The 12,857-nt window shown below is 34.9% G+C and overlaps 1 protein-coding gene across 3 annotated transcripts in view; it reads left to right on the plus strand.

Annotated features, from left to right (window-relative positions):
* QSER1 (glutamine and serine rich 1) overlaps window positions 1-10,736 on the plus strand; it is a 78,467-nt gene extending 67,731 nt beyond the window's left edge. For all 3 annotated transcript variants that reach the window (XM_032640530.1, XM_032640532.1, XM_032640531.1), the window contains exons 10-13: window positions 942-1,039; window positions 4,391-4,543; window positions 5,784-5,879; window positions 7,123-10,736. In XM_032640530.1, coding sequence (XP_032496421.1) covers window positions 942-1,039; window positions 4,391-4,543; window positions 5,784-5,879; window positions 7,123-7,263 — 488 coding nt within the window. In that variant the 3' untranslated portion in view covers window positions 7,264-10,736. The remainder of the gene's footprint in view (window positions 1-941; window positions 1,040-4,390; window positions 4,544-5,783; window positions 5,880-7,122) is intronic.
* The last annotated feature ends 2,121 nt before the right edge of the window (window positions 10,737-12,857 follow it).

Genomic DNA, 12,857 nt, shown 5'->3' on the forward strand with positions numbered 1-12,857 from the left:
TGAGGGTTATATATACATTTTCAGAAGGGTCATTAAAGCTAATTAGTATTATAAAATGTTGTTATGCTGATAAATTAAGAAATAGTTTAGTAACCGAAAACATTTAATACAGCACTAAAAGTAATTAACTTACACTCTGAAAGTGTTTCTCTTAAAAGAGCTTAAAGTTTCAGAAGGGTAAAAAAGAAATCACAATCTTTGGGTCAGAAACCTTCATCATACTTTTACTCTCCCCTTTTCTCAAATAACTATTTTGACTCTTCCCTTGTGTATTTGAAACTGGATTTTGACTATTTTTCTTGCCCTACTTTTTCTTTGCCCCAAACTATAGTGAATTAAGAATATCATACTCAGGGGCTTCCCTGGTGGCGCAGTAGTTGAGAGTCCGCCTGCTGATGCAGCGGACATGGGTTCATGCCCCGGTCCGGGAAGATCCCACATGCCACGGAGCAGCTGGGCCCGTGAGCCATGGCCGCTGAGCCTGCGCGTCTGGAGCCTGTGCTCCGCAACGGGAGTGGCCACAACAGTGAGAGGCCCGCGTACCACAAAAAAAAAAGAATATCATACTCAGTATTTCATAAAAAATTTTAATGTTAAATTTATGTTTTGGAATACTGTTATCATTCACATGGTAAATGAGGTCTGAAGAGATTAGGCAGTTTGCCCACTGGTTGATCAATTCCGGTGGCATAGATGGGGTTAAAACCCAGGACTTTTGATTCTGTCATCACACTATGCTACTTCTTTCTCACTTAGCTATTGTAAACCTATTTTTTCAAGGTAACTTTTGTTCATAAAGCTTCATGTGCAATATTTTTAAATCAATACTTAATCAGTGAATTTAATATCAGTCTATTAATGTTTTAAAGAAAAGCTATATTTCTAACAAGTTTTTTTGTTGATAGTTTATCCTGTCACAATAAATTTTTATCTTGTTTTAGATGAGCTACTTTTGCCTCATATGAAAAAAATAGATAGCATGCTGAATGATAACCGAAAGAGACTCCTTTTGAATCTTCATTTGGATCAGTCATTCAAGGTATTTCCGTCAGGTGGTTTATTAGCAAACTCAGTGGCAACCATAGTCTTAGATATAATAGGAAAGAAAATTTGGGGAAGTCATTCTCAGTTTTATAAGATTTTCCCACCCAACAAAGATTTGATTTTTATTCATTACGAGTCTTGTCTGAGCTTGTCTTTTTATTTTATTAAATATATTCTTAGTGTTAATCATTTGCTTTTCTCTGCTTAAATTCATTTTTTATATTCATCTCGTATTCCTTATATATAATAATTTCCAAATGTTTTCAAAAATACTTCCTTTAAACTACTGTATTCCAATCTTGTTTTTCTTTTAAACCTCTTTAAAAATTTCACATTTCATATATACTTAAAATTGGCCTTAGCACAGTTATCAAAATTCCCTTTACTTGCCTGCCTTACTCAGTATCTGAGGAAAAACTGATCCTCACCTAATGGTAGGAGGTATATACGTCTGTTAACGTATCTTGGCACTATACATTGGTTTTTGGTGTTACCAGAAATAGAGAACAAAAAGCTAATCTAAACTCAGAAAATATATCATAGAAGCTAGTTAGTAGTCAAAACTTTCCCGCCTTTTCTTATTCAAAGTATAACATATGGGCTTCCCTGGTGGCGCAGTGGTTGAGAGTCCGCCTGCCGATGCAGGGGGCACAGGTTCGTGCCCTGGTCCGGGAAGATCCCGCATGCCGTGGAGCGGCTGGGCCCGTGAGCCATGGCCGCTGAGCCTGCGCGTCTGGAGCCTGTGCTCCACAACGGGAGAGGCCACAACAGTGAGAGGTCCGCGTACCGCAAAAAAAAAAAAAAAAAAAAAAAAAAAAGTATAACATGTAACACCTGGAATCACTTGATTATATCTCTCTCAAGAGAAGTTTTTAGCTTTTTAAAAAACAGACTATATTTTGGAGCAGTTTTAGGTTTACAGCCAAATTGAGCAGGAAGTACAGAGTTTCCATGTGCCCCCTGCCGCCACACCTGAATAACCTCCCATTACCAGCGTCTCCCACCAGAATGTCACGCTGATGAACCTGCACTGACACATCATTACAACCCAAAGTCCATAGTTTACGTGACAGTTCACTCTTGTACATTCCATCGATTTGGACAGACATAACCACTATCATAGTATCGTACAGAGTAGTTTCACTGCCCTCCAAATCCTCTGTGCTCTATCAGTTCATCCCTTTCTCTCCCCCAGCCTCTGATCTTTTTACTTTTACTCCATAATTTTACCTTTTCCAGAATGTCATATAGTTGAAACCATACACTATGAAGCTTTGGGTACAGATTGGCTTCTTTCACTTACTAATATGCATTTAAGGTTCTGCCGTATCTTTTCACGGCAATAGTGAAATAGTTTCTTTCTTTTTAGCCTGCATAATAATCCACTGTCTGAATGTACCACAGTTTATCCAGTCACCTACTGAAGGACTGGTTGCTTCCTAGTCCTGGCAATTACTGCTAGACAAGTCTGTATGAACTTATGTGTGGACATAAGTTGTCAACTCCTTTGGGCAATTTGTATAGCTTTTTCACATCCCTATTTTATCTGAACTCCACATAAAAGTGAAAATCGACTTCATTTTAGCTAGGTGAAAATTAAGGCTCTGAGATTGATTTAGAGTTTATGTGACACCAAACTCTGACTAGTAGTCCTGTATTCTTCACTGACATGTATTGATACTTGCAGAGGGGAAAGAAAAAGGTCAAAAGCTAGTAAGACACCCCGTGCTAAGAATTTGTTCTGCTCACCCCTGGTCCAGTATTTTCTGTTTAACTGCTGTCTTCAAATGAAATATTTTGGGGAGAAATACCATGTTTTCTACAGACAATGGAATGTTGTTATCTGAATATTTACTAAATCTTAAAAATGACCGGTTTTAGTTAACCATTTTAGAGATGTCAAACCAGTTCTCTAACAACTTGTATTAAAATAAAACCACCGGGACTTCCCCGATGGTCCAGTGGTAGAGAATCCACCTTAGAATGCAGGGGAGCTGGGTTCAATCCCTGGTCAGGGAACTAAGATCCCACGTGCTGCGGGGCAACTGAGCCCATGCACCACAACTGCTAAGCTCACGCACCTCAACTAGAGAGCCTGTGTGCCGCAAACTGCAGAGTCCACGCCCTGGAGCCTGCATGCCACAACTAGAGAGAGAAGCCTGCACACCTCAGCGGAGATCCCACGTGCCGCAACTAAGACCCGACATAGCCAAAAATAAATAAATTAAATAAATAAATAATAAATAAATCTTTAGAAAAAAGAAAAATAAAGCCACCACTTGGAATTTAATAGACTCAGTAGAATTTTTTTTTTTTTTTTTTTTTTTTTGCGGTACGCGGGCCTCTCACTGTTGGTGGCCTCTCCCATTGCGGAGCACAGGCTCCAGACGTGCAGGCTCAGCAGCCATGGTTCACGGGCCCAGCCGCTCTGCGGCATGTGGGATCTTCGCGGACCGGGGCACGAACCCGTGTCCCCTGCATCGGCAGGCGGACTCTCAACCACTGCGCCACCAGGGAAGCCCTCAGTAGATATTTAAATCTTATGCAATAGTTTATGGTGAACAACTGAAATATTCATTTTCATATTCTTATTTTCACAGGAAAAAACACAAAATTTCTACTTTTGAAATTATAGTTATTTAATATAACTATAAATGATAATAGTGATGTCTGTGATAGTTTTCATTTATAGCAATTTGCATTTCAAAGCCAAAATATGCATACAGTATTAAAAGTTAGAATGAAGCTAGAAACAAATAGCTCACTATGGTAGGAAATGCCAAAAATTCTATTATTTCTATTAATGAAACAGTTCACTCCTACACTTTTATTTAGAAAATTAAGTTGTTTTAAAATACACTGTTTGAGGGGTCACAATACCAGGTGCTTGGGAATCTATATAGAGTTTGGGAAAGTGACCTTGAAGGTTGAAACTGTTTATAAACAGTTGAAGCTTACAAATGTCCTTCTTTCCGCTGCCTTGAAGCCAGAGAGGCATTACTAGTCTTACTCATTCGGGAGTCCCCATAGTGTCACATGCTGTTGCTTAAATCAGGTCATAAGTTTGGCCCAGATCCAGGGGATGGGGAAGTAGGTTCCACATCTTGATGGGAGGAGCTACAGAGAATTTGTGGCCATGTTTAACACCCCACATATGTTTGTGTATGTATGTATAGATTGTATATATTTACTGCACCCCATCAGTAACCCCCCCACATATATTTTTTGAGTATATGTACATGTATGAATATATTTCTATATTTTTTAAAAATAAGTTTTGAATAGCTGGAAGTAGTTGAGATCACTTTTCTGATGTCAGTTATTTTTGCTTTATTTTATTGTAAAGAATGCCTTGGAAAGTTTTCCTGAACTAACAATAATTACTCGAGACTCTAAAACAAAAAGTGGGGGATCTGCTATTTCTAAAATCAAAATGAATGGCAAAGCTTATAATAAAAAAACTCTAAGAACTTCTAAAACAACTACTAAATCTGCACAAGTAAGTATATATTGATTGATGTAATTATACCTTCTAGTTGTCAATATAAATCCTACTTCAAACATTGAAACAAGCAAATATTTTACTCTGTTGTTAAATGTGAAATGGTTTCAGGTAGGAATGAGCAGCTCTGGCCTACAGAATAGGGACTCGTTCTTACTCTTTGTTTTTCTCCGTTGCCTAGCACGGTATCTGGTATATGGTGAGTGCTCACAAACTTTCTAAATAAGACTAATAATCATCCCATGCTTATAATTATATTTTTAATATTTTTGTGTGTCACTGGGTACAAATGCATACCGATAAGTGGATGTGCACACATTCCATAAGATTCAATATTCCATATCTGTAAAATTATTAAAATTGGAATTCATTTATTTTCAAACATAGTCTAAATTATTGCCTTTTCAGAAAGCAGTTTAGCAACATATCAGTTCCCCATCAAAAATGTGTTTTGTAGAATCATTCACAAATGCATAAAACCGTATGCCTTTGCTCATTGTAGAATTACTTGCAAGAACAATTCCAGTTATATATCACCAGTGTGAGACTAAATAAATAAAGAGCCACCCAGATAATGTAATATTATGTACTTTTTAAAAAGAAGAGATAGATTCATTCATTCTTTCAATTAAAAAATTTGGTACCTATAGTATACCAAATATAGTTTTGAGTACTAGGAATACAACAGCGAAAAATGGTCCAAAATCCTGCCCTCATATAATTTCTCTTGGGAGGGTGGTGCTTAATAGAAAGATATCCAAGTTTTACTTTGGTTAAAGAAAAAGAATTCTAAAAAATAAAATTGCAAAACAATATATATAGTATGATTCCCTTCCCATTACAAAATTAGTGTTATTGATATATGTTATACATATGGAAGCATGCATATGGAAGAATATGTGACATACTGTTAACCTTGTTTACCTCTGAAGCAAGAATTATAGAATTCTTTACCTTGTAAGTCATCTTCTATGTTTACTGTTTAAATTTTTTGTAATGTTTAACTTTTTTGAAATAGTGTATATTTATATTCAGGAAAAAATAAAGATTTTAAAATACAATTTAAAATCTTATTTTGATTAAGTCTCTTGTCCATATTAATACATATTAATATCTAGCCATGTAAGTCATTTTTAAGATTTCCATTGAGACTTTTGGTCTAGTATTTTCATAAAAGTATTCTTAGTTCAGATGCTCCATGAAATAAATGTGTCTATAAACTCTTTTCTTTTTATAGGAGTTTGCCGTTGATCCAGAGAAAATACAGTTGTATTCTTTGTATCATTCACTCCATCATTATAAATATCATGTTTATCTCATATGTAAAGATGAGGTAATTACTTTTTCGTTTACTTAGAAAAGAAATGTTTTTCTGAACTTTAAGAATACTGTAGCTGTAGCATTTATATATATAATTTTTAAAGATTACACTGCAGTTACAGTTATTACAAAATATTGGCTATATTCCCTGTGTTGTACAATATATCCCTGTAGCCTGTCTTACACCCAACAGTTTGTACCATTCACTCCCCAGCTCCTATATTGCCCCTCCCACCTCCCACTGGTAACCACTAGTTTGTTCTCTATATCTGTGAGTCTGCTTCTTTTTTGTTATATGCACTAGTTAGCTACAGTATTTTATAATGTTTTAAAGAGAATTGTTAAAAATTGTTTTAAAAAATGTGTCTATACTCTAAGCTTTGTGCTCAGATTAATCTGAGGCTCACCATCGCATAGGAGCTGTAAGTGGTAATGTTTTTAAGCTGTTATACTCGCTTTACGTTGCCATAATAAATGGCACTTTATTGCATTTTCTTCTCTCATAGGTATAATGATCCTACTTTAATTAATTCTCGTTAGTCACTGCTTTGAATATCTTGCTGTCCTCCTTATCTGTAGAATGGCCTTATCCCAGTTAATTGCAGAGAAAATGGGAGTTTTGTCCGTTGGCATGAAGAAATGATAGTCAAAATTTAATTGTAACTTTTAAGTATCAATTTAAGTTGCTCAGAAATTATGTATGACCATAATAACACTTGGTGGATAGGATGTAAGGATTAATCTCAGAGGTTAAATGGTTGTAGACAGTAAGCTTTTTTGACAAGCATTATCAGTTTTTTAATTAAAAAGGGTTAAGTTGGCTCAAGGCTGTACAATCATGTGTTTGATAATGGTCTGGTGTGGAAAGACGTTCATAAATCTAACCTCTGTCTAGCAAAGGAGAAAGTAAAGATGGTCATGTAAAGTATGTTGGCTATTTTTACAATGCCCTGAAACGCAGAACTTACCCCCAAATTTGTCATTCGGCTTTTAACACAAATGGAAGTAATTGAGAAAGTTTGAACCACTTTTCCTAGCCTTCCTCCCTGCCCCCATGTAGTCAAAAATGATAGGATCAGACCACCCAAATTTATATGAAATAGTCATTCTCCGTGGATGGAATTTTTTTTAAAAATCTGTACTTGTAGGTAAATTTATAAATCCTCTTTTCAGTCAGGATATAGAAACAGTAAGCCCTCATAAAGAGCTTATAAAGTGATAAGTATAAACCAATTTGGTATTTCTTTTTATTTTAGATTTCTTCTGTGCAGAAAAAAAATGAAGATTTAGGACAGGAAGAAATTGTCCAACTTTGTATGAAAAATGTAAAATGGGTGGAAGACCTATTTGAAAAATTTGGAGAACTTCTAAATCATGTACAGCAGAAATGTTCCTAACATTTTCACAAAAATTCCATCTATTTTCTAGCACTAATAAGACGGCAGAGGCGGGTGGTCAAAGGGGGTCTAGGGGCCTCAGATAATTGAATGTCAAGCAGTGGTCTCCTGCAAGCATGCCTGCTTTGATCATGAACTTGCATCCTGGTCTCTGCTAAAGGACAGTGGTGCTGCCAAGGAAGTCAGTCCTTTGGAAATGGACCTAAAATCCCACCACGTTTTTATCCTAATGAACGATTTTTCTACTTTGTAAACCATTGGGTAACTGAGTTTTATTTTCAGAAATGTTTTTTGACAAATGATGAAGCATGCACTAAATATAATTTTTCTTTATTGCTAGAGAGATAACACTTAAGTAACATGATTATTTTTTCCTGACTCCGACTAAACACCAGAATGAAAGAGAGGTGGCAGAAAACATGTTAATATTCATGTCTGACCACAAAATGGAAAGTATTGTACATTATGTAAACATATCTGGTGTGATGTGACATTCTGTATGAGAACATCATCAGTTTAAAATGTAAAATTCAGAAACTGCATTCTGGTTTATGAACTCCTTTTACTCTTAACATGTTCAGGAAACTGGATGTGGAATTGGTGCAATTCTATGACTGCTTTTTGTGTCAAATTATATGGTGATGAAAAACAATGACATACTATTTTCCCTATCTCAAAGAAAAGTATTTTCCTTTATACTGTTTTTCCTTTGGAAAAATTTTCAATTGTACATTTTATTTCACTAATAGTTGTATTTTTCACAAGGAAAGTGTTGTGGTTATAATTATGTTTGATGTATCTGTACTACACTTCATTATTTTCAGTAAATCTTATTTAGTTATATATTGAATTTCTATTGTGAATTCTATCTTGAGGTAACCAGTTTTGTTTATACAGATTTGCTTCAGTGTTATCCAAAATATGCATTCAGTACTAGAATTAGTTTAGCTTTATAAATGGGGTTGTGTTAGACACTGCAGGAATTTTCTAATTCATGAAAATAAATTTCTTAGTAAACTAGCACTTGGTTAACTGACCTGTCGAAGTAAAAATTAACCACATTATACATTTTGAAGAAAAAAATTTATAATTAGACTACATGCAGTGTTAAACACAGCTTACCCAACTCTTAGAACTGGAAGTGGTAGATCCCTCCTTTAGGTGCCTTTCCAACCTTTATATATGCTATGGTAGCTCTCTTTAGTTTGATAGCTAGTGTTTCTTCAAGTAGTTTAGCTGAGACCATGAATGTATTAGGTTCAACATGACCTTGTGTTTTATTTGTGTTTGCCAACAGGATGCCTTATTTGTTTGAGAAAAAGATTTACTAGTGTCCTTCTAAATGATCTCCTTTTTTACGATTCTAAAGAAGTTGTTAATCATCATGCTTTTGTTTATTTTACCACCATTTAGTGCCTTAAGTAAGTCCTATCAAGAAAGCAGTGTTACTGCTCAATGCCCAAATAAGACGTGCTTATGTGGATATTGCTATTGTCTTGATTTTGAGTTAACAGGCCAACTTCTTACACTTAAAACCTTGGTAAACTGGCAAAGAATTAAAAGTAATACGTGACTTGATTTGAGAATAAACATTGTAGCATTGGGTGAAAAATGAGTATTTGAATTAAGCTTACATATTTATTTCTGATGGTTATCTTACTGAAAGCAATAATCCTTAATCCAACAATCCTCGTACCTGCCATTAGACAAGATAATCATGGAAATTTCTCTCAAGGATTAAATGTTCCATTTCTGAAAGTCTTTTGAAAACCTGTTTAGGCAGCTTATTTTGAAAACAAAAGTAACCTATTAGATTCATTTTGCCTAACTAACTCAAATGAGAGAATATCAGCAGTGAGAGCATCATAAAATTAATTTTGCTAAGTGGAGAAGAGTAGGAAGCAGCCATATTTCTTTCTGATATTGACTCTGGACAGAATTGGTTTCTTTCATTTCCAAAGTGCAGAAGTAGATAACTACATCTCCTAACGTAGTGTTGTAAGTATACACCTTTACGTTATTTCCCCCAGCTTACTTCCCTGAAGCATTGATGGTTTAAACAGTTTTAAAAGCCATCCTGCACTTAGGTAACGCTTGATGTACACGTTTGAAATCACTAGCCACATTTCCTTCATGATAAGACCCATGGAAAACAGAGACCTTTCCTTGTTTCCTGTAGAAAATAACCCATTTCCTTTTCAACTGCAGTTGCCCTTCCAGCTGTTTGCAGTTGTATTCATATTAGTCAAATCAGAGGCCAAGTGTGTGATACTGCCTGGAGGAGAGCCAGTTGCTTTGCACCCTCTTCTGTCATTTGATCCATATAGCATAGGTGAAGACATCAAACTCAGGCCTTAGTGAAGTGGGACTATTAGTATGACATCCATACATGAGTCCTTTCTTTGTATGAAGTTGAATAAATACCTAGCTGGTTAGCATTCACATTCCTTGCCAGGGAGTTTGAAATGTATAATATAGGAATAACCTTAGGTTGTAGATGGAGTTCAAGAGATAAAGCACATGTTGCTACAACCCAGGAAAACCTGTTTAAGAAAGATTGGATTTTCCTACCTACAGAAACCTAGAAACGATTTACTCCTTAAAAAAATCACTTAGTATTGGTATTTACTTCTAGTTCAGATTAGTGGTTAGAGAAAAGGGGCCTCCTTATTCCCATTTCATGATGACCCAGTTTCTACTTAATTGATCTTCTAATGAAGTCATAAATTTATAATGATTTATGAATTATAGTAAACAGTAGAAACTGCCCATTTTTCTATTATACTATCAGATAGAAAACATTGATGAGATGGAAAAATCTAAACTTAAAATGGCCTAGAAAATATTCAGATTACCATTAAATTTCTAAATTTCTTTTAATTTCTAAAATAGTGAAAATTATTGATGGCTCACATCATTACTATTTTCAAAGTCTCACTTTCCTTTTAATATACATATTATTTTTGTTAAAGCAGCTATTTTCCAACCTGTGATTTTGGAGATATACCCATAAAGCTAATATGGCAGCAGGGTTATTGAATCAGCTTTGGGTCCCAGAAGTTGCTTCAGATGTGCACGTTGTGAATTTTATTGTATCTATAGAATACAATTTTGTTTTAAACTGTAGTTCCATCTGTTTCTCAGAAATACTTTTCAAAGAGTGAAATATCCCAGGATAACTGCTTCTGTGTCAATTACACTTGACACATAACTGCACAAATGAACAATGTACACTATTGGTTGTACATTAACTTACACGTACGACTTTTGGCACCTGTGTTCACAAATGCATGTTTTGGCAAATCACTGTTATTTATAAGTGACAATAATTGAAGTTAAGGATACAAAGAAACCTGCATTTGTAGTCCAGAGTTTTAAGTGGTCCATAATACAATGTATGGGAATGTGAAAGACAATTTTGTATATTTGTTTGTTACTAACTCAGATCATTAAAATGAAAACAATTTTTTAAACAACAAGATCAGAATGTTTTGGGGTTTGGTTTTTTTATTTTTAAGAATTGAAAACTGAGGTATTATCCATGCATCATCATGTTACAGATTCAACGTACATTATAGAGTCCTAAGTAAAGTTATTAGGTACAAATGGTAAAGGGCCCACCCATCATTTTCTCAAATGATTAAGTCAATATTTGATGAATTATTCAGCTTCAGCTGACAATATCAGAACGTAGTTAGGAGTTTCTGTGTTAAGATACAACTCTTTTAGCCCTTTTCCTCCTATAAAGAAGTATAAGTTCTATAATTTCTAATTTTTATTTGAAAATAATGCATAGCTAGAAGTAATTGCTGATATCCAGATACTTTTTATTATCTATATAAACTGTTGAATAAGTAAAAAGGATTTTGTCTTGACTGATCCTTTAATTTTCAGAATAAGATTCTGCCTTTACTTTCATGTAATATTTTAAAATACTAAGTATTTCAAGTAAAAATATTGTCAGCATATTTGCTAGGTTTTAGTTTTGATTATAAAAGCACTTTTCACTCCTTGATTTTCTTTTACATAGTACAAAAGTAAGTCTTTAATCAATGACCTCTATCAAAAATTTTTAAAATTCTGTAACATCTCTGTTTTATTCTCCACTGGCTGCTGAAATTGCTGTTCATTTTAGAAAATGGTCATCGTTCATATATTTTAGAAAAGTCATTATTCAAATTATACATATGGCAAACCTAAATAATAGTACTTATACTACACTGCTTTGTTAATTACACTTGACACATAACTGCACGTAACTGTCTTGTTACTATATGGTTCTTTTTATTAGCATTTTAAAAAATATATACTTTGTATCTCAGAGAAGCTCTCTAAACTCAATTATTTAACGTGACCTTCTCAAGGAAGATGTGAAAGAGGATACTTCTGCTCTTTGCTGTCCATGTGGAATGTTTTTATTACCAGAAAAATAATAAAGCTACTCATTCCTGTACAAAAAAAGTCAAAAAATATATTTTAAAAAGATATAAATCACTCTCTACTAAGTCTTGACATCAGCCTAGAACAAACATACTGTTAGTTCCCAGTATGGGATGGGTCACAAGATTTAAGCCTGTATGGATTGGCCCATTTCTGTGGTATGGCTTTAAGTAAAGTCCTAAATTTCAGAGACACCCATGTTCAAATGAAAATTGAAAAGCACATTCCTAAGTGAAATAGAAATTATCTGGATCATTGATCATTTCAGGTTACGTATGTATCTGTTCTTCAGTTAGCATGAATAATTTAGAACTGACTGGTTTCAAATAAAAGGAAGATACAATTACCTATTAGTCTATTGTTAAGCCTTATCTATTTTGTGATGTTAATCAGGAGTCAAGAAATTGCTTTATAAGAATAGCTTATGTTTTATGTAATTTACTTATGATGTATATAGTTTATTGTTTTCTCTCAAATCAAATACAGATTTTCTTTTAATTTAGCTCCTTACAGTATTTAGAATAAGGCAACAATGAAAATCATTGAAGACATAGAGTTAAAAAATGGACATGGTAGAAATTTTTCTTAAATTGCAGCCAAAATTATCTTTCTCCTGTCCTTCCCCTCTTCACAACCTTTCCATGGCTTTTCATTGCCTTTAGCCCAGACTCTGTCACAGTGTACAAAGTCCTTTAAGGAATGGTTCTTCTTTCCCCATTGTGGCCCAGCCTGAAGGAATGTGTATGTTTTTTCTTGCCTTCAGGTTCCCTCTGCTGAACTATTCTTCATCTTTTAATCTTCAGATTTCACATTAACATCACTTCTGTTTAATCAGACTAGGTGTTTTTTTTTTTTGAAGTATAATTGATTTACACTGTTGTTAATTTCTGCTGTATAGTAAAGTGCCTCAGTTATAGATACATATACATTCTTTTTTTTTTTTTTTTTTGCGGTACGCGGGCCTCTCACTGTTGTGGCCTCTCGCGTTGCGGAGCACAGGCCCCGGACGCACAGGCTCAGCGGCCATGGCTCACGGGCCCAGCCACTCCGCGGCATGTGGGATCTTCCCGGACCAGGGCACGAACCCGTGTCCCCCACATCGGCAGGCGGACTCTCAACCACTGCGCCACCAGGGAAGTCCATATACATTCTTT

The sequence above is a fragment of the Phocoena sinus genome, chromosome 8, assembly GCF_008692025.1.
Source record: "Phocoena sinus isolate mPhoSin1 chromosome 8, mPhoSin1.pri, whole genome shotgun sequence".
NCBI classification, from domain to species: Eukaryota; Metazoa; Chordata; class Mammalia; order Artiodactyla; family Phocoenidae; genus Phocoena; species Phocoena sinus.